The 20,121-nt window shown below is 42.5% G+C and overlaps 1 protein-coding gene across 47 annotated transcripts in view; it reads right to left on the bottom strand.

Annotated features, from left to right (window-relative positions):
- BTRC (beta-transducin repeat containing E3 ubiquitin protein ligase) overlaps positions 1 to 12,624 on the bottom strand; it is a 205,379-nt gene extending 192,755 nt beyond the window's left edge. For 21 of the 47 annotated variants that reach the window (XM_078346323.1, XM_035268824.3, XM_078346328.1 and 18 more), the window contains exon 1: positions 12,320 to 12,486. Coding sequence is in view for 9 of the 47 variants with exons in the window: in XM_035268822.3 (XP_035124713.1) it covers positions 12,320 to 12,367 (48 nt within the window). In the remaining 38 variants the exon portion in view is untranslated. Of the gene's footprint in view, positions 1 to 6,500; positions 6,768 to 12,319 lie in introns of all 47 variants that reach the window. The other 26 variants (XM_078346322.1, XM_078346326.1, XM_078346320.1 and 23 more) reach the window with 4 other exon arrangements.
- Between the last annotated feature and the right edge of the window lie 7,497 nt (positions 12,625 to 20,121).

The following is a 20,121-nucleotide window of genomic DNA, read 5'->3' as shown; positions in this document are numbered from 1 at the left end:
TGTCTCAAAAACAAACGAAAAAAACCAACCAACCAACAAACAAAAACAGGATAAGGGATACATCAATACAGAAACATGGCAGCCCTGCACAGAGTGCTCAAGTCCAAATGAGATGAGGAAAGCAATCAAGGAAAGGTATCAGAGAAGGGTGTTCATGCAAGGGTGTAGGCCAGCAATCTGACATGGGGTTTTGGAGCCTAAGTAAGTCAGGTAAGGGTGGCATCTACATAGTGGATGTGGGGAACAGCAGCAACATGAGAGAGTGGTCACATAGAAGGGGACTGATTGACTAAGAAAATATGTTGAGGATAATGAGAGCCAAGTTATTCACTGTCAGAAAAGGGAGTTACAATTACGGAAATTATTGAACAAACCCTGTGGTATTAAACGGGAATTGGGGATATCAGTGTGAACTCATGGTTTTAAATAATACATAATATAAAGTAACGTAAATGTACAATGTGTACCTGTGTGTATGAATGTTTACATTTATATATATTCCCTATCTCGGTCCAGTATGATGGCTTGGGAGCCATGACACCCCAATACCAAGCATACTTAACACCCAGATCTGGACTTCTACATGTTGTTCTCTACTAAAAGGAACTACTAAAAGAGCTTCTTGGAGAAATCACTAATTCCTGGGATAGGGCAAAAAAAGTACAAAGAGCCTGGAATATCTTTCAGTAAGTAAGAAAATGCTCGGCTGGGTGCGGTGGCTCATGCCTGTAATCCCAGCACTTTGGGAGGCCAAGGTGAACAGATTACAAAGTCAGGAGATTGAGACCATCCTGGCTAACATGATGAAATCCCGTCTCTACTAAAAATACAAAAATTAGCCAGGTGTGGTGGTGCGTGCCTGTAGTCTCAGCTACTTGGGAGGCTGAGGCAGGAGAATCCCCTGAATCCGGGAGGTGGAGGTTGCAGTGAGCCGAGATCACATCACTGAACTCCAGCCTGGGCAACAGAGCAAGACTCCGTCTCAAAAAAAAAAGAAAAGGGGAGGGCCAGTGGGAGGGGAAGGAGGGGAGGGATAGCCTGGGGAGAAATGCCAAATGTGGGTGAAGGGGAGAAGGAAAGAAAAGCACACTGCCATGTGTGTTCCTACGCAACTGTCTTGCATGCTCTGCTCATGTACCCCAAAACCTAAAATCCAATAAAAAATTTAAAAAAAAAAAAAAAAGAAAAAAGAAAATGCATGCTCAATAAATGATGGTAACACATCAAAAAACAGAGGAAGCAGTTTGAATGCACTTCCCAATGGCCAAATAGGGAGCAATTCAAGCATCAAAATAAATAATGAGGCTCATGTCTCAGCACTTTGGGAGGCCAAGGTGGAAGGAGTTATGATTACACCACTGTACTCCAAAGCCTGGGGAAGAGAGCAAGATCTCATCTCTCTCTTTTTTTAATGCCATTCTCCTGATTGTAGATCCCATCTCTTAAAAAAAAAAAAAAAAAAAAGATAATCCAATAGGGAAAAAAGGCCAAGACTTAAACAAACACTTCACAAAAGAATATGTCTAAACAGCCAATAAACCTAAAAAGGTGAGTGTTTACAGTAGTCATTAAGAAGACACAAATTAAAACAGTGAGATAGTACCATCATCCACTAGAATGGCTGCAACAAAAAAGATATTATTATTATAATTATTATTATTAAGATAGAGTATGGCTCTTGTTGCCCAGGCTAGAGTGCAATGGCATGGTCTCGGCTCACTGCAACCTCTGCCTCCCAAGTACAAGCAATTCTTCTGCCTCAGCCTCCCAAGTGGCTGGGAATACAGGTGCCTGCCACCACGCCTGGCTAATTTTTTTTTTGTATTTTTAGTAGAGATGGGGTTTCACCATGTTGGCCAAGCTGGTCTTAAACTCCTGACCTCAGGTGATCTGCCTGCCTCGGCATCCCAAAGTGCTGGGAGTACAGGCATGAGCCACTGCGCCTAGCCCTGTTTTTTTTTTTTTGAGATGAAGTCTCACTCTGTTGCCCAGGCTGGAGTGCAGTGGCCCCATCTTAGCTCACTGCAACCTCTACCTCCCAGGTTCAAGCGATTCTCATGCCCCAACCTCCTGAGTAGCTGGGATTACAGGCACCTGGCACCACACCCAGCTAATTTTTGTACTTTTAGTAGAAGCAAGGTTTCACCACGTTGGCCAAGCTGGATTCGAACTCCTGGCCTCAAGCAATCCACCTGCCTTGGCCTCCCAAAGTGCTGGGATTACAGGTGTGAGCCACCACGCCCTGCCTCAAAAAAGATGATATTGAGTGATGCTGCAAGAATGTTCAATAACCACGACTCCCATACACTGCTAACGTATAAAATGAAAAACATTAGCTAAGTGTGGGTGGCACATGCCTGTAGTCCTAGTTACTCAGGAGACTAAAACAGAAAGATAGCTTGAGCCCAGGAGTTCGAGGTTGCAGTGAGCCATGATCACACCACTGCACTCTGGCCTGGGCAACAGAGTAAGACTCTATCTCTAAAAAGAAAGAAAAACAGTTGAATAATATCTACTAAAATGTCCTAGTCTATTTATGTTGCCATAATGGAATACCTGAGGCTGGGTAATTTATAATAAAAATAGGTTTATATGGCTCACGGTTCTGCAGGCTGTACAAGAAGCATGGTGCTAGCATATGCTCCTGGTGAAAGTCTTAAGAGGCTTCTACTCATGGTGGAGGGAGAGGAGGAGCTGCATGTGCAGAAATCACATAGCAAGAGAGAAACAAAAGAGAGAGGAGGGAGGTGCCAGACTCTTAAACAACCAGCTCTGGCAGGAACTAATGGAGTGAGAACTCACTCATTACCAACAGGTTAGTACAAAATCCTTCGTGAGGAATCCACATGCATAATCCAAACACCTCCCACCAGGCCCCACCTCCAACACTGGAGATCAAATTTCAACATGAGCCTTGGCAGGGCTAAACAAGCTATATCCAAACCATAGCATAAAGCTAAACATTTTCATACCCCATGACCCAGGGATTCCATTCTAAAATACATACCCAACAAAAATATGTACCTATGTTTAAGGAAAGACATGTACAAGAGTATAATAGCACAATTTAAAGTAGCCAAAAACTAGAAATAACCCAACTGTCCATCAAAAATAGAATGACTAATCTGAATGACTAAATAATCACAGTGGAATACATTAACAAGAATAAACATACCATACCTCCCACCACAACCTGAATGAATCATCTTAATCATCTTACAAACAACGTGGGACGAAAGATGCCATACACTAAAGAACACACCCTGGAATGATTCCATTTAGATGAGTTTAAATACCATTAACGGTAAAACTAATCTACAGATAGTATAAGATAGTGGTTTTCCTTGGGAGCAGGGAGTTGATAACTAAAGGGGGCATGAAGGCAATTTGTGGAGTGCTGGCAAAGTTCTATTCCTGATCTAGGTAATGGTTACACAGATGTGTTTCACTAGGTAAAAACTCACTGAGCTATATATATTTGTATATATTAAAAATATGTAATTATTTGTATATACATTTTACTTTAGTAAAAAAGCTCACATTGACACATACATAAAATACACTAGAATACTCAAATACAGAGCTAGGCCAAGCGCAGTGGCTCATGCCTGTAATCACAGCACTTTGGGAGGCCGAGGCGGGTAGATCACGAGGTCAAGAGATTGAGACTATCCTGGACAACGTGGTGAAACCTCGTCTCTACTAAAAATACAAAAATTAGCTGGGCATGGTGGCACACACCTGTAGTCCCAACTACTCTGGAGCATGAGGCAGGAGAATCGCTTGAATCTTCGAGATGGAGGGTGCAGTGAGCTGAGATCACGCCACTTCACTCCAGCCTGGCAACAGAGCGAGACTCCATCTCAAAAAAAAAAGATCTAACCAAACTAGATTACATGCAAACTCCCCAGGCTTCCAATTGATATTTATCTTATCTGCTTATCTACTATGTACACCTTTCGCTCAAATCATACCTATCTACCCACCTATAACTCACTGCACCTGCCCAACTTCTGATCTCCTGGCCTTTACCCAAGCTACCTCCTCTTTTTGGAACTGCCCACCTCAGACACAAGTCTGTCAAAATCTATTCTTCAAGACCCATTAAAAACTTTCTTCCGTAAAGCTTCTAAAGATGTCTCCAGTTAAAACTAATTTCTCCTTCCTTTAACTCAATTTACTTTTTTTTCCTGTTTCCTCCCTTAAATTCTACAGCACTTTGTGCCACTACTTTAGCAGTTAACAAAGTGTGCCTTAAGATATATTTATAAATGCCTATCTCATTAGATTGTGAAGCTCTAGAGAAGTTTTATCCAACTCTGTATCTTCACCCACTTCTGCCCCCATAATGTCGTCCCCAACCTGTAATAATGCTTTGCAATCAGTTCAGGCTCACATTCTTTTTATCAAATTATATCACAGACATGTTATCACGACCTCACTTTGTCAACCCAGATTTTTTCTTCCTACACTTTATCGTCAAGTACTACTTAACAGAAAATGTGGTACTCCAGCACAATTTAGGATCGTACAGTCCTAAATTTCCTACGAAAATCTTGGATACATAAAGGGGTTTTATGGTGTATATAGACAATTAACGCCTTACTTATACATGGCAATTTAGAATTTAAGACGAACCGAAAGGAAAAACAGAGAGAGGCCCTTTTTAAGTAGGTAAAATTAACAAGAGCCCACTTTCTGGTGAAGAAAACTGGAGCTCAGAGTGAGGAGTCTGTTCAAGCAGCCACGTCAACCCACTGGCCAGTATACTTGCTACGATGTAGTCCATGATCATTTGTTTTATAAATGTATATATTCAATATACTAAATTTTACTTTTTCCCTTTATGATATATATTCACTGTAGAAAATCTGGAAAACATTAAAGAATTAAAGAAAAGAAGGCCAGGCATGGTGGCTCACACCTGTAATCCCAGTACTTTGGGAGGCCAAGGCAGGTGGATCACTTAAAGTCAGGAGTTCGAGACCAGCCTGGTTTACATGGTGAAACCCAGTCTCTAATAAAAATACAAAAATTAGCCGAGTGTGGTGGTATACACTTGTAGTCCGAGCTACTCAAGAAGCTGAGGAAGGAGAATCGCTTGGGAGGTAGAGGTTGCAGTGAACCAAGATTGCACCACTGCACTCCAGCCTGGGTAACAGAGTGAGTGAGACTCCGTCACAAAAAATTAAAAAGTGCCAGGCACAGTGGCTCACGCCTCTGATCTGACCACTTTGGGATGCCGAGGCAGGTAGATCACCTGAGGTTGGGAGTTCAAGACCAGCCTGACCAACATGGAGAAACCCTATCTCTACTAAAAATACAAAATTAGCTGGACTTGATGGCACATGACTGTAATCCCAGCTACTTGGGAGGCTGAGGCAGGAGAATCACTTGAATTAGTGAGGCTGAGGTTGCGGTTAGCCAAAATCATGCTATTGCACTCCAGCCTGTGCAACGAGAGCAAAACTCCAACTCAAAAAATTAAATAAATAAAAAGAATTAAAGAAAAATCACCTGAGTAATGCTTTTCTGTGTATTTGCTAGTATATTTTCAGAATACCATTAAATATATTGAAATATTACCCATAATCCAACAACTCACAAATAACCACATTAATAGTTTGGTGTAGTACTTCCTACATACAAAGATTTATGAATCTGTGCTACAAAAATAGTTATCCACATGCTATAATTCCTGGATGTCTGTCTCTATGACTTTTCAGTGAAAGCATGAAAGTTTTCCAGACATATATATATATCAGCACCAGATCTTTGCAACCTTAGGTTTAGGTGCAGTGAATAGATGGAAAAGCTCTAAAACTGCTACCAAGGGAGTTGTTGGATTATATATGACCTTGATACAAACTCTGTTACAGTTCAATGCTACAAAGGCCATTCCAGTGACATCAAGCTTATCACTCCCAAAGACAGAATAGCACTGTGATATTGCTGAGCTTTTCAGGGCATCGCTGTGGAATTGTCATGATTCTGATTATTTATTTTTGCTTTTTTTCTATATAACATGAAGAAAAGAAATATGCTATACTACATTGTGATTCTAGGAGTAACCAATCAACAGGTATTATTCAGCAAACAAAATAAAAAAGTGCTATCAGGATAGTGCCAACAATGGAGAGCAGAAAAAAGAAAGCGAGCACAACAGTTGTCAATGGTCTCGTACAGTTGATTTAGAGAAGAATGGAGGTATGCTTATTGTCACTGTAGTTGGTAATATGCTTATTATGTCACTGTAGTTATTGTGCAAGTTACTCCCTCCCCTACTTCACTTTGGGCTTTTGACTTTGAGTAAGCCCAGTGGATGACTTAGATCATCCACGACCCCCAGCAAACCCACACTCTCATGAGAATAAATACCTATCATTGTAAGCTGCTGATATTCTGTGATTCTAAAGTCCAACAGCTAACTGACATACTACTGTGACAACAGCAAAGTATTACTGCACTTCATCAGTAATTTAAATAATCAGGAAACCTACATGTAAACCCAGACTGTAACTCTTCCACTCTGGCACCACTTGAATGCCCACCTCCGAGAGATGTCTGTCAAAATCTATCTATTCATCAAGATCTAATATGAAGCTTTCTTCTATGAAGCTGCTAAAGAGCTCTTCAGTTAAAACAAACTTCCTGGTTGGGTGCGGTGGCTCACATTTGTAATCCAGTACTTTGGGAGGGTTAGGTGGGCGGATCACCTGAAGTCAGGAGTTCGAGACCAGTCTGGCCAATATGGTGAAACCCCGTCTCTACCAAAAAAAAAAAAAAATACAAAAATTAGCTAGGCGTAGTGACACGTGCCTGTAGTCCCAGCTACTCGGGAGGCTGAGGCAGGAGAACCACTTGAACCTGGGAGGCAGAGGTTGCAATTAACTGAGATCACACCACTGAACTCCAGCCTGGATGACAGAGTGAGACTCATCTCAAAAAAAAAAAAAAACAACAAACTCCCCCTCCTCCTCCCTTAAATTCTATAGCACTTTGTGCTTCTATTTTAGCATTTACCAAAGTGTGTCTTAACAGAAAATAGGAAAATATACCATCATATCCCACTGTTTTCCTGCTCTTCAAAGAGGAAGTATGCCAAAGTAAGGATCTCAAGTCAGACTGCCTGAATTTAATCTCAGTATACCTGCTAGCATGAGTTTGAGCAAGTTACTTAATCTCTCTGGAATAATTTTTATTACATGATAAATGAAGATAATAATGGTACCAAATCTATCTCATAGGATTATTGGGAGGATTAAATTAAATAATATATGTAAAGAGCTTAGAACAGTACATTTAGAACAGCAAATAGCAAATGCTAAATAAATACAGTCAAACCTCTGTATCTGCAGGGAGCTCGTTCCAGGATCCTCTCCCCAGGATACCAAAATCCACACATAAAGTCTCTTATAGTACCTTATATAAAATGGCACATAACCTACACACATCCTCCTTGTACTTTAAATCATCTCTAGGTTACTTATAATACTTAACACAATGTAAATGTTCTATAAATAGTTGTTAAACTGTATTGTTAATTCCTATTTTTACTGCTATGTTGTTATTTTTTACTGTGGTCTCTTTTTCTAAATATTTTCAATCAATAGTTTAATCAGCAGATGTGGAACCCACGAATATGAAGGGCCAACTAGAATAGCTGTTAGCTATTTGTGGCTGACTGTATTAACAAAACACAAAAAATTTCTTCCACCTCTGTGTTGTCCTGTAATTGACAGCATCAGGTCAGGTCACAAGCCTAGGAGCAGGAATGCAAAAGTAGATTTCCTTAAAGGAAAGCCAAACTGCAGAAAGGAGCAAGGCTTCAGAAAGAAATTCCAACTCAAGGCCAGGTGCGGTGACTCACACCTGTAATCTCAGCACTTTGGGAGGTAGAGGTGAGCAGATCATGAGGTCAGGTCTGACTGTCGGCTGGCCTTGACTGGCTGTGACCAATAGTGACATTCTTGGACTTCCAAATCTAGGACTTAGACAACTGTCAGTCTCTACTTCCTGTCTCCTGGAATGTTCCTTAGAACCTTGTCACCACACTTTAAGGAAATCCAAGCAGCCAGGTAGCGAAAGGCCCATATACAGGAGAACCGAAGGTCTTTAGCCCTAGCTGAACTCTCAGCCAGTGGCTAGCCATGTGAATGTGGCCACTTTGAACACTGCAGCCATGCCCACACCTCAGCCAACACCAAGTAAAGCAGAAAAACCATCAGACCTGAGGGGCAAAATTAATTGGTTTTTTAAGATGCTAAGTTTTGAGTTGGTTTGCTAAACAGCAAATATTTATTTACCCTTTATACTGTTTCACTTACCAGCTCTACAAATAAAACATATACATTCTAAAATTATTTCAACCCAGTTTCAAGCTAACCTACTTGATTCTGGGATTGGCTGGATAAGAATATACTTACCCTGTTTTTAAAAAGAAACGTGGCTGGGCAAGGTGGCTCACACCTGTAATCCCAACACTGGGAAGCCAAGGCAGGACCTTGAGCCCAGGAGTTCAAAACTACCCCTGTCGACAAAGGGAGACCCTCAAAAAAAAAAAAACTTAGCCAGCATAGTGGTGTGTGCCTGTAGCCACTCGAGAGCCTGAGGCAGGAGGATCAAGTGAGCCTGCGAGTCTGAGGCTGCAGTGAGCTATGACTGCACTCTAGTCTGGGCAACACAGCAAGACCCTGTCTTACAGGTAAAAATAAAGTTCAAATTCCTCCTCAGGTTGTCTTTTCATCCCCTATATTGAGAGAGAGAGAGAGAGAGCGAGAGAGAGAGAGAGAGAGAGAGAGAGTGTGTGTGTGTGTGTGTGTGTGTGTGTGAGTGTGTGTGTGTATGTGTGTTTTGGGGCCTATATTCCCACAATCATTTTCATTTCTCTTCTTAGGTTTCCATTTATACTTCTGCTAACCAAAGAAGTATTAGGAAAGGTCCTTGAGGACCTGCTAAAGTTAAATGAGAGACATTAGCACATAAGTTATTTCATGTAAACGGTTGCTTTCAATATCATTTATTTACTTTTAAAAGCTAAACATTCTGCTTAAACTATTTTTTCACAAATAAAACAATAAGCTTTAAGTCTCGATCATGTGTGATTTATAGTTATCTCTGAATCAACAGTCTCATTAATAGGATTTTATTGTAAAATTCCTTATCAAAGCACATTAATAGCAATGAGCAAATCTGTGAGAGGATTCATTTCATTTTGGCATTTTAAACCAATTTTATATTTGCTTAAACTATGGAAATTATGGCATCTGCATAAAAGTTGTCATTATTGATTCACAATTGAGGGAAAGGTTAAGACCAGAACAAAGCCAAATACTAACAAAAATGTCAGTTTGATTAAAAGAATAGTTATTCCATGTGTACTGTGCATTAATTATTTGATGCTAGCTCAAGTATCTTCCTTCCTTTTTTTTTTTTTTTGAGACGGAGTTTCACTTGCCTCCCAGGCAAGAGTGCAATGGGGTGATCTCAAATCACTGCAACCTGTGCCTCCCAGGTTCAAGCAATTCCCCTGCCTCAGCCTCCCAAGTAGCTGGAATTACAGGTGCCTGCCACCACACCCTGCTAATTTCTGTATTTTTTGTAGAAATGAGGTTTCACATGTTGGCCAGACTGGTCTCAAACTGCTGACCTCAGGTGATCCACCCGCCCCGGCCTCCCAACATACTGGGATTACAGGTGTGGGCTACCGTGCCCAATCATCTTCCTTTCTTAAAATTGACTGAATAAACAGACATGCTATAGCAGGGTAAATGGCACCAAATGAATTTGTGACTTACTTAGATTCGTAAAGACTGTTACTGCACTGAAAGAGAATACCCAATCTCAAATTCTTCATTCTCTGTTTCTTTTATTAAAGTGTCATTCTGGTGACCCTCTTCTAGTTGACCTTTTGTAGAACAGCAGGCAAGGTCAATAACGAAAGTACTAAAATTAAAGAAAAAATTGGCTTCTCCCTATGGAAACTGATTCAAGATTTAATAACGTGTGGTGCCCCTAAAAGCTGCAACTATTACATGATCATCTCCAAATCCACTTTAACTCAACTAGGAGGCCATTATCAAAACATAACTCACTGGTACAAAGCAGAGATTAAGTAGCTAAGAATGTTCCTAGGCTGAAGTCTAACTGAGAGTAAAAGGGATGATCTCACAATGTCTCTTTATGTTTTGTAAATCACATTATTCAATAAATCTGACACAAGTGTGAGGATAAGGATTAAGAGTCAACCCTCGTCTGGGCGCAATGGCTCACGCCTGTAGTCCCAGAACTTTGGGAAGCCAAGGCGGTCAGGCCACAAGGATTGAGACCATCCTGATCAACATGGTGAAACCCAGTCTCTACTAAAAATACAAAAATTAGTTGGGCGTGGTCGTCCGCACCTGTAGTCTCAGCTACTCCGGAGGTTGCGGCAGAAGAATCGCTTAAACCCAGGAAGCAGAGGTTGCAGTGAGCCGAGATCATGCCACTGCACTCCAGCCTGGGTGACAGATCAAAACTAGGTCTCAAAAAAAAAAAAAAAAAAAAAAATCATCCCTCTAAGTAGAAAAACAAAAATAAGCAGTACTAGTTTTCTGACTTAAGTCTAGTAACTTTCACTTACTTCTAAAGTCCAATAAAACTTCAAGGTCTCTTCTTTATATTTAGAATTTTAACACTGGGCAGAAATCCAAGAACCTTCTTCAGGCTCAATAAAATTTTGTTAATGATACCCTTGAACTTTAATTAGGTGTTTTTGAAAACACTAATGCAAAATAAAGTTTTAGTAAATTTGACTAGTTTCTGAAGAAGTATTCCCTCTAAATGGGGCACTTTAAAAGCCTAAAATACAATTAAGTTAGTATCCATTTTTATTTGGATTTGTTATGGTATTTTAGGCAAATATACAAAATAACTATTTTTTAAGCAAAGGAGTAAGATTGGAGGGACAAGTCACAATACTTCTGAAATAGCAAGACTTGACTGCAAATAATATCCATGTCCCTAAGGCTACCTGTTAAAGTCTACGCATTCCATCACTCTTTAGTTGTAACCACAAAGGCTGGTTTTACACCTAGGATATACAAGAAGCATCAGATTAAAAGCATCAAATATCAGACTATACAAGTTTGCCATAGATAAGCATAGCAAAAAGAAAAGCGTGATACAAAGTTAGAGGTTCCAAGGGGTTTAAACACACCCACAAAATCCAATTTTTGCTCACACTGTGCTTCAACCTAAAACTGATGGGTAATCACAAATCCTGACTTACCACTGACTTATTCCCTACCTCCACCCTTTTTATCTCCTGAATTTCTCAACTGATCTCATCACTTCTTAAGGGTCTTTGCAACTCTCCACGGCCTTTCCTTTCCCAGAAAATGATACAAAGCACCTGGCCTCCACATTTTACATTCCCACAATTTAGCTTCAAATTTTGTTTTGCTTACTCGTTAGACATTCATTTTGCCCCCAATCTCCTGTACCCGTTTCCCTGACCAATCTTCCTCTTACTTTTCATCACCTTGCCCTTCCTACAGTATTTAGCTTCTCCTTTCAAAGTAGAGTATTTATCCTTCTCCCTGACATTTGTAATTCTAGTTTACTGTAAACATGCTCTTCCCCTCCCAGGGACTGTCATTATAGCCCTACGTTTTCATTCCCAGTCGTTATCTTCTTTAGTGAGGCCTCTTCCCTTCCAGAGTTTGTCAACATTAGTTTGGCCAAGCTGGGATTCCACCTTCAAGGCAAAGGATATTCTCCCTGCTCATTCTACAAAAGTATAAGCCTGTCACCAGCCCTAGCGTTCCCTCCTCCACCCTTAAATCCATCTATATCCAGCCCTGCCCGTTCCCCTCTACCCGTAAGATCTGTCTGCTCTCTATCCCGCACTCCCCCTCCCCAGTCCTGAATGCACCTCCTCCCCGGACCTTACTCGTACCCTGACACAGGAAAGGCCCAGGCAGCGGCCTCACGGCGCTTCTCCACAGAGCTCCCTCCGCTCTTCAGTAACTGTCCCCACGCCCCTTTCCCTCCAGGGCCCCGTGCGCAGCCAGGAGCCCCTTCCTCGATTAAGCTCCCGCTGTCACTTGGCCTCTCATCCACAAGATGGCGGAGCTGCTGCCCCCACCCCTGGGTTCGCTCCGCAATCCCCAGCCTCCTTTCCGGAGCTCCCATCCCGTCCCTCCAGCCGCCCTGCCGCCAGCCTCGGCCCAGGGTCCCGCTGCCCGGTCCGGCAGTAGGCTGGCGGCCCAGGCCCGAGCTCCAAAACGCCGCCAACGCCACCGCCTCCGCCATTCCCCCGCCTGCCCCGTCTCCTCACCATAAACTTGAGTGCTTTCTCTTGCAGCACCGCCTCGGCTGAGTCCATAATCGCCGAGGCCACTGGGTCCGCTCTCCGCCGGGGCCGCCCCTTTGGTGCCAGGCCGCAGCCAACGCAGCGCCCGGATCCCGCCTCCTCTTCCTTCCCCCCGCCCTCTCTTACCTCTCAGGCACAGGCTGATGGGGCCAAGAAGAATCAGCTTCTCAGTGGGCAGGCGAAAGCCCACTGGCTCACGGGATTAGTAGTTCTAAAGCTTCCCGAAGCAAAAACTGAGGCTATGCCGTGAACCGCAACTCCCACAGTTCACTGCGGTAGCGTTGCGGTTGCCGACGAGTCAGATTTAGATAACTTGCCCTCAAGCAGAGGAAATCGGCTGATGGGAATTGTAGTTTACAGCCTCTAAGGACGAAAAGGGGAGGGGCATGGGTGTCTCCGTGGTTACCGAGGGACGCCAGTAGCGGTTTGCCGGGCGTTTGATATCAAGATGGCGACCAACGCCTCACCTGTAGCCTAAATGCTAAGTAAAACTGTGAGAAGAATCAGGGGTCCTAGAGCCTGCCTAACTGTGGTTTTAGAGAGCTGAACGTCCCCAGATTTCATATATCTGGCGTCTGCGGAAGATTTGCGACCCAGAGGAGCTGGGCCAGTGGGCACCTGGCAGCAGCTCAAACACCAATGCAGCATTTCAAGGTCCTCCTAAGCTATTGCCACCCACACGTCTCCCGAGGAATCTTTTCTCTCCCACAGCATTTCAGGGCAAATAGAACTCGGCTCAGGAAATTCTTGGCGTTTAGAGCTCAAAAAGCACATAGCTTGTTATTGCTAACCCTGGGATGTAAGCCCTGCACTAAGGGTCAAACAGGTTCTTACAAAAGCCCTTTAACAGTGGAATATAATGGCCTCCAGCAAATAAAGCATATAAGTATTTTCTTTGGCCTTAAAAGATATAATATGAGTTTATTTTGGAAATTGGGTCTACCTTAGGAGGAAAAACTCTAGGGTTTAGTTGAAAGTGATTTAGGGCTGGGCACGGTGGCTCATGCCTGTAATCCCAGCACTTTGGGAGGCCGAGGCGAGTGGATCACCTGAGGTAAGGTGTTTGACACCAGCCTGGCCAACTCGGAGAAATGCCAGTCTCTACTAAAAATATAAAAATTAGCTGGGCTTGGTGGCACGCTCCTGTAATCCAAGCTACTCAGGAGGCTGAGGCATGAGAATTGCTTGAACTTGGGAGGCGGAAGTTGCTGTGTGTCGAGATCATGCCACTGCACTCCAGCCTGGGTGACAGAGCGAGACTCTGTCAAAAGAAAGAAAAAGAAAAAGAAAAGGGAGTTAGATTGTCACAGTCTTGACCAAAATATCTTAATTTATAAAATTAATGAACTAAGAAAATACTTTTTCACTTATGGGAAAAATCTGCATTTTAAACTATTTTATTCATTCATTCACCTCACAAATAGTAAGCCAAGAAATGGGGATTCATCACTACTTGGATGACAAAAATCTCAGACTTCACCACTATACCATTCGTCTGTGTAACCAAAAAACACTTGTACTCCAAAAGCTATTGAAATAAAAATGAAATTAATGAATTTTAAAAAAATAAAAAGAAATGGGGATTCATTAGTGAACAAGACAGACCCAGTTCTTTCCTCCTGGAGCTTACATTTTTACTCTGTTGATACTTTGTCCTAGCTTCTATGTCCACAAAACTCAGCACATAATAGGCTTTCAGTTAATAAAAAGTTTTGCTCTTGAATTAAAAAAAAATTCTATACAAGTGCAAAGTGGAGACTTCAAACTCATTCGTATGAAAACTAGCTGGAAGCTTTCAGAGGACTAAGGCAGTAACGTGATGGAGTTACAAAAAAAAGCTAAACTAAAAGATGGGGTGGAGGCCAGCCACGGTGGCTCACGCCTGTTATTCCAGCACTTGGGAGACTGAAGTGGGAGGATCACGAGGTCAGGAGATCAAAACCATCCTGGCCAACATGGTGAAACCCTGTCTCTTCTAAAAATACAAAAATTAGCTGATCACAGTAGTCTGCACCTGTAGTTTCAGTTACTCAGAAGCCTGAGGCAGGAGAATCGTTTGAACCCAGGAGGCAGAGGTTGCAGTGAGCCAAGATCATGCCACTGCACTCCAGCCTGGCGACAGAGCAAGACTCCACCTCGAAAAAAAAAAAAAAAGATGGGGTGGGATGATGGTGCAGCCGCAGGAAAAGAGTATTCGAGGCAAAGTTAACTACATTTTTGGTGATTCATTCTGGGAACCAAAACAAAGTCAGTGGGACTTTAGAGGAAGAGTGGCCCTAGATGAGACTGCAGAAGAGTATAGGGCTTTACAGGAAAGGAATTATTTAGCTGGCATAAACCAGTCAGATGAATCAGCTGACATGCTTTCTAACTGGCATCAGGGCCTGTACCTTACCAGCTCTAAAACATCTTGACTTTCACTCCAGCATATAGGCCAAGTTAAAGCATTTGGACTTTATCCTGAGAGCTGTGAGAAATTAACTGAACAATTTTTTAAATAGATTTGCATTTTCAGAAAATCAGAGTCCAGGGTGGAGGAGAGTTTAGAATGGAGTACAGCTGGAAGCTTGGGGAAAGGATTATGAGGTTGCTGAAATCTTCCTTCCTAGGAGAGATGATGGCAGCCTGAATGAGGTGGTGAGAACAGAAAGAAGTAGATGGATTCCAGAGATTCTAAGGAGGTAGAATCAGTGGAGTATAGTGATTGATTAGATGTGTCATGGATGATGTCAAAAGGATGTGTCAAAAATAACTTCTCTTCATCTGGCTCCGGTAATGAATGAGGGATGCCTTTTTTATTTTTGAGACAGAAAGCACAGTACAAGGACCAAGCAGGAGGAGGATAATCAGTTCTTTTTTTGGACATATTACTTCAAGGTACCTGTGAGATTTCTACATGGATTCAGATGCTGGGGAGGCCACTGAATATTCAAAACTGAAGTTGGAAAGGCCTGGGCTGCAAATACGTGGTAAATGAAACCCAACTCCCATTTCTCCCACCACAAAGAATGAAATCACCCAGGGGGCCGGGCACAGTGGCTCACACCTATAATTCCAACACTTTGGGAGACCAAGACAGGTGAATTACCTGAGGTCAGGAGTTCGAGATCAGCCTGGCCAACACAGTGAAACCTCGTCTGCACTAAAAATACAAAAAAATTAGCCGGGCATGGTGGTGCACGCCTGTAGTTCCAGCTACTCAGCAGGGAGGCTGAGGCAGGAGAATTGCTTGAACCCAGGAGGTGGAGGTTGCAGTGAGCCAAGATCAGGCCACTGCACTCCAACCTGGGTGGCAGAGTGAGACCCTATCTCAACAACAACAAAAAGTCACCCAGGGAAAGCATAAACAGTAGAAAGAGCAACAAGTCTAAAACAGGGTCCTGAAGAACTGTAGGATTTACAGGATGAGCACAGGAAGAGGAGCCTGCAAAGGAACCCAAGAAGTGACCAGAGGGGCAGGAGGGAAATCTGGCAAGTGAGGATCATGAAAGGGTTGGGGGGTGTAGATGCCATACTGCAGCATAGTGTTGTTTGTTTGTTTGTTTGAGATGGAGTTTCACTCTGTCCCCCAGGCTGGAGTGTAGTGGTGCAATCTCTGCTCACTGCAACCTCCACCTCCTAGGTTCAAGCTATTCTGCCTCAGTCTCCCAAGTAGCTGAGATTACAGGTGCCCACCACCATGTCCAGCTAATTTTTGTATTTTTAGTAGAGATAGGGTTTCACTGTGTTGGCCAGGCTGGTCTTGAACTCTTGATCTAGTGATCCACCTGCCTCAGCCTCCCAAAGGGCTAGGATTACAAGCGTGAGCCATCGTGCCCAGCCTGCAGCATGTTAAAGATGGAGGTGAAGATATGAAGACTGCTGAGTCTCTTCTTTATAAAACATGTGACTGTCAAGGTAAGGAGAGAAGAGCTAGCACAATGGTTAGGTGTAGAAGTTGGAAGTCTAAGGAAAGCATTGTTTTGTTTGAAAGAAGGAAGATTTTAGTTCAAAGGAAATTGAAGAGGCGTGGAAACTAAAGGCAATGAATGATCCCTGATTGGACGCTGGAACAACACACATACACTGACACTGATACGCAGCAAAGAAAACAGCTATAAAAGGCATTAATAGGGCTGGATGTGGCTCACACCTATAATTCCAGCACTTTGGGAGGCCAAGACAGGAGGATCTCTTGAGCCCAGAAGTTCATGACCAGTCTTGGCAATGTGGCAAGATCTTGTCTTTTTTTTTTGAGGCAGAGTCTTTTTTTTTTTTTTTTTTTTTCTATTGAGACAGAGTCTTACTTTGTTGCCCAGGCTGAAGTGCAGTGGTGTGATCTCGGCTCACTGCAACCTCCACCTCCCAGGTTCAAGTGACTCTCCTGCCTCAACCTCCTGAGTAGCTGGGATTACAGGCACATGCCACCATGCTTGGCTAATTTCTGTATTTTTAGTAGAGACAGGGTTTTACCATGATGGCCAGGCAGGTTTCAAACTCCTGACCTCAAGTGATCCACCCACCTCGGCCTCCCAAAATGCTGGGATTACAGGTGTGAACCACTTCACCTGGCCAAGACCTTGTCTCTTAAAAACATTAATTAATTAAATAAAGACATTAGTGGAACAGTCAGGGAAAAAATATGGGCTGTATATTAGATAACAGTATTTTATCAATGTTAAGTTTTCTGAGGATGATAATTGTGAGAATAAGACGATCAGAGAATATCTTAGGCGATACACGCTGACGTATTTAGGGTGAAATGTTATGAGGCCTACAGCTAACTCGCAATTGGTTTAGGAAATAAGAAAGACATCTATGTGGAGATAGAGAAAGAGGGAAGGAAGAAGGGAGAGATAGAGACAACTAAAGCAAATGTGGCAAAATGTTAAGAATTGGTGAATCTGTTTGGACATGATGGCTCATGCCTATAATCCCAGTACTTTGGGAGGCCAAGGTGGATGGATCACTTGAGGTCAGGAGTTCCAGACCAACCTGGCCAACAAGGTGAAACAGCATCTCTATTAAAAATACAAAAAATTGGGGTCTGTTGGGGGGAATAGGGGAGGGACAGAGGTGGGGGGGGAATTGGGGAGGGATAGCATGGGGAGAAATGCCAGATGTGGGTGAAGGGGAGGAAGGCAGCAAATCACACTGCCACATGTGTACCTATGCAACTATCTTGCATGTTCTGCACATGTACCCCAAAACCTAAAATGTAATTTAAAAAAAAAATACAAAAAACTAGCCAGGTGTGGTGGTATGTGCCTCTAATCCCAGCTACACGGGAGACTGAGGCAGGAGAATTGCTTGAATCCAGCAGGTGGAGGTTGCAGTGAGCTGAGATCGAACCACTGTATTCCAGCCTGGGCGACACAGAGAGACTCTGTCTCAATTTAAAAAAAAAAAAAAAAAAAAAAGAATTGGTGGATCTAGGTGAAGGGCTGTGGAAATTTCTTGTACTCTTCTTACAACTTTTCTGATGCTTTGATATTTTCCAAAATTAAAATTTGGGGAATAAAATGAAGTGAGAGACTTGAGCATATGTAAATGTTGATTGAAAAGATTCATTAGAGAAAGGCTAAGGATAAAAGAAAGAGGATAATGATGGCAACAGTTCCTTAGAAGACAGGACAGAAAGGGATCTAGAAACAGATGAAGGGATTAGCCTCCTCTGAGAGACAGGAGGAGAAGCATATGAGGACAAATGCAGATAAGTTTGGAATTGGAGGAGAAAGGTTGAGGTAGTCCCTTCTTTTTTTGTTGTTGGTTTTTTGTTTTGTTTTTTTGAGACGCAATTTCATCTGTCGCCCAGGCTAGAGTGCAGTGGCATGATCTTGGCTCACTGCCACTGTTGTTCTGGCTGGTCTGGAACTCCTGACCTTGTGATCTGCCCACCTCAGCCTCCCAAAGTGCTGGGATTACAGGCATGAGCCACTGCACCTGGTGAGGTAGTCCCTTCTAATAGATGTTGAAATAGGCAACTAACAATTTTTGCATTTGTTGTGGTTGTGGGTTTTTTTTGTTTTTTTGTTTGTTTTTTTTTTAGATGGAGTCTTGCCCTGTCGCCCAGGCTGGAGTGCAGTGGTGCGATCTTGGCTCACTGCAACCTCTGCCTCCTGCTTTTCCCTTTTCTTTCATTAGCACAAATAATGAAAGAGTCATTTTTCTTTTTAAATTAATATTGTTTTAAATTGACAGATTGTAATTGTATACATTGATAGGATACCATGTGATGCTTTGATATATGTATATAATGTAAAAATGATTAAATCAACCTAATTAACATATCCATCACCTCACTTACTTATCCTTTTTTGTGATAAGACATGTGAAATTTACTCTTGGTTATTTCGAAATAGACTATACATTACTCTTGGCTATAATTACTCTACTATGTAATAGATCTCAAAACGTATTCCTCCTGTGTAACTGAAACTTGGTACTCTCTGAGTAACGACTCCCTATTTCTTCCCTCCCACGGGCCCCCCCAAACACCATTCTACTTTCTACTTCTATGAGTTTCACTTTTTTAGATTCCACATGTGAGATGCTTTATTATTTGTCTTTTTTGTGCTTGGTTTATTACACTTAGCATAATGTCCTCCAGTTCACTTATGTAAAAAAATGACAGAATTTCCTTCTTGTTAAAGGCTGAATAGTATTTTATTATGTATATTTACCACATTTGGCCAGGCGTGGTGGCTCACATCTGTAATCTCAGCACTCTGGGAGGCCGAGGCAGGTGGAACAGCTGAGGTCAGGAGTCGGAGACCAGCCTGGCTAACACAGTGAAACCCCATCTCTACTAAAATTACAAAAATTAGCCGGGCATGGTGGCCTGCACCTGTAGTTCCGGCTACTTGGGAGGCTGAGGCCAGAGAATCGCTTGAACTCGGGAGGCAGAGGTTTCAGTGAGCCAAGATTGCACTGCTACAGTCTGGCCTGTTGACAGAGCAAGATTCCATCTCAATAAATAAATAAATAATATATACATATATGTATACCACATTTTCTTTATCCACTCATCTGTTGATGGATACTTAGGTTGATTTCATATCTTGGCTATTATGAATAATACTGTAATGAATATGTGAGTGCAGATATTCCTTTGACAGTCACCATGATTTCAGTTCATTTTGAATACATACCTAGAAGTGGGATTACTGGATCAAAAAATAGCTTTCTGGGCTGGCGAGGTGGCTCATGCCTGTAATCCCAGCACTTTGGGAGGCCGAAGCGGGTGGATCACCTGAGGTCAGGAGTTCAAGACTAGATGTGGTGAAACCCCGTCTCTACTAAAAATACAAAAATTGCCCAGGTTTGGTGGCAGGCACCTGTAATCCCAGCTACTCGGGAGGCTGAGGCAGGAGAATTGGAGATGGAGATTGCAGTGAGCTGAGATCACACCATTGCACTCCAGGCTGGGCGACAAGAGCAAAACTCCATCAAAAAAAAAAAGATAGAAAAAAAGTAGCTTTCCTTAGATGAATGTTGTTCCAGACTAGTAATTCTCAACTGGGGGCAATTTTGTTCCCCAGAAAACATATAGCAATGCCTGGAGACATTTCTGTTTGTCACAACCAGGGACAATGGGAGCTGCTACTGGCATCTAGCGGGTAAAGACCAGAGATGCTGCCAAACACGATGTGCAGCACAGCCCCCAACAACAAACTGTCCAGCCCAAAATGTCAATTACCCTGAAGTTGAGAAACCCTGTTCTGAACCAAAGCTGTCCAAAAAATTGTTAATTGTATATTGAAACTCAAATATAACTCTATTCATGC

Source organism: Callithrix jacchus, chromosome 12, assembly GCF_049354715.1.
Source record: "Callithrix jacchus isolate 240 chromosome 12, calJac240_pri, whole genome shotgun sequence".
Classification (NCBI taxonomy): domain Eukaryota; kingdom Metazoa; phylum Chordata; class Mammalia; order Primates; family Cebidae; genus Callithrix; species Callithrix jacchus.
The sequence above is the reverse complement of the archived record's forward strand: the minus strand, read 5'-3'. Positions and strand labels throughout refer to the sequence as shown.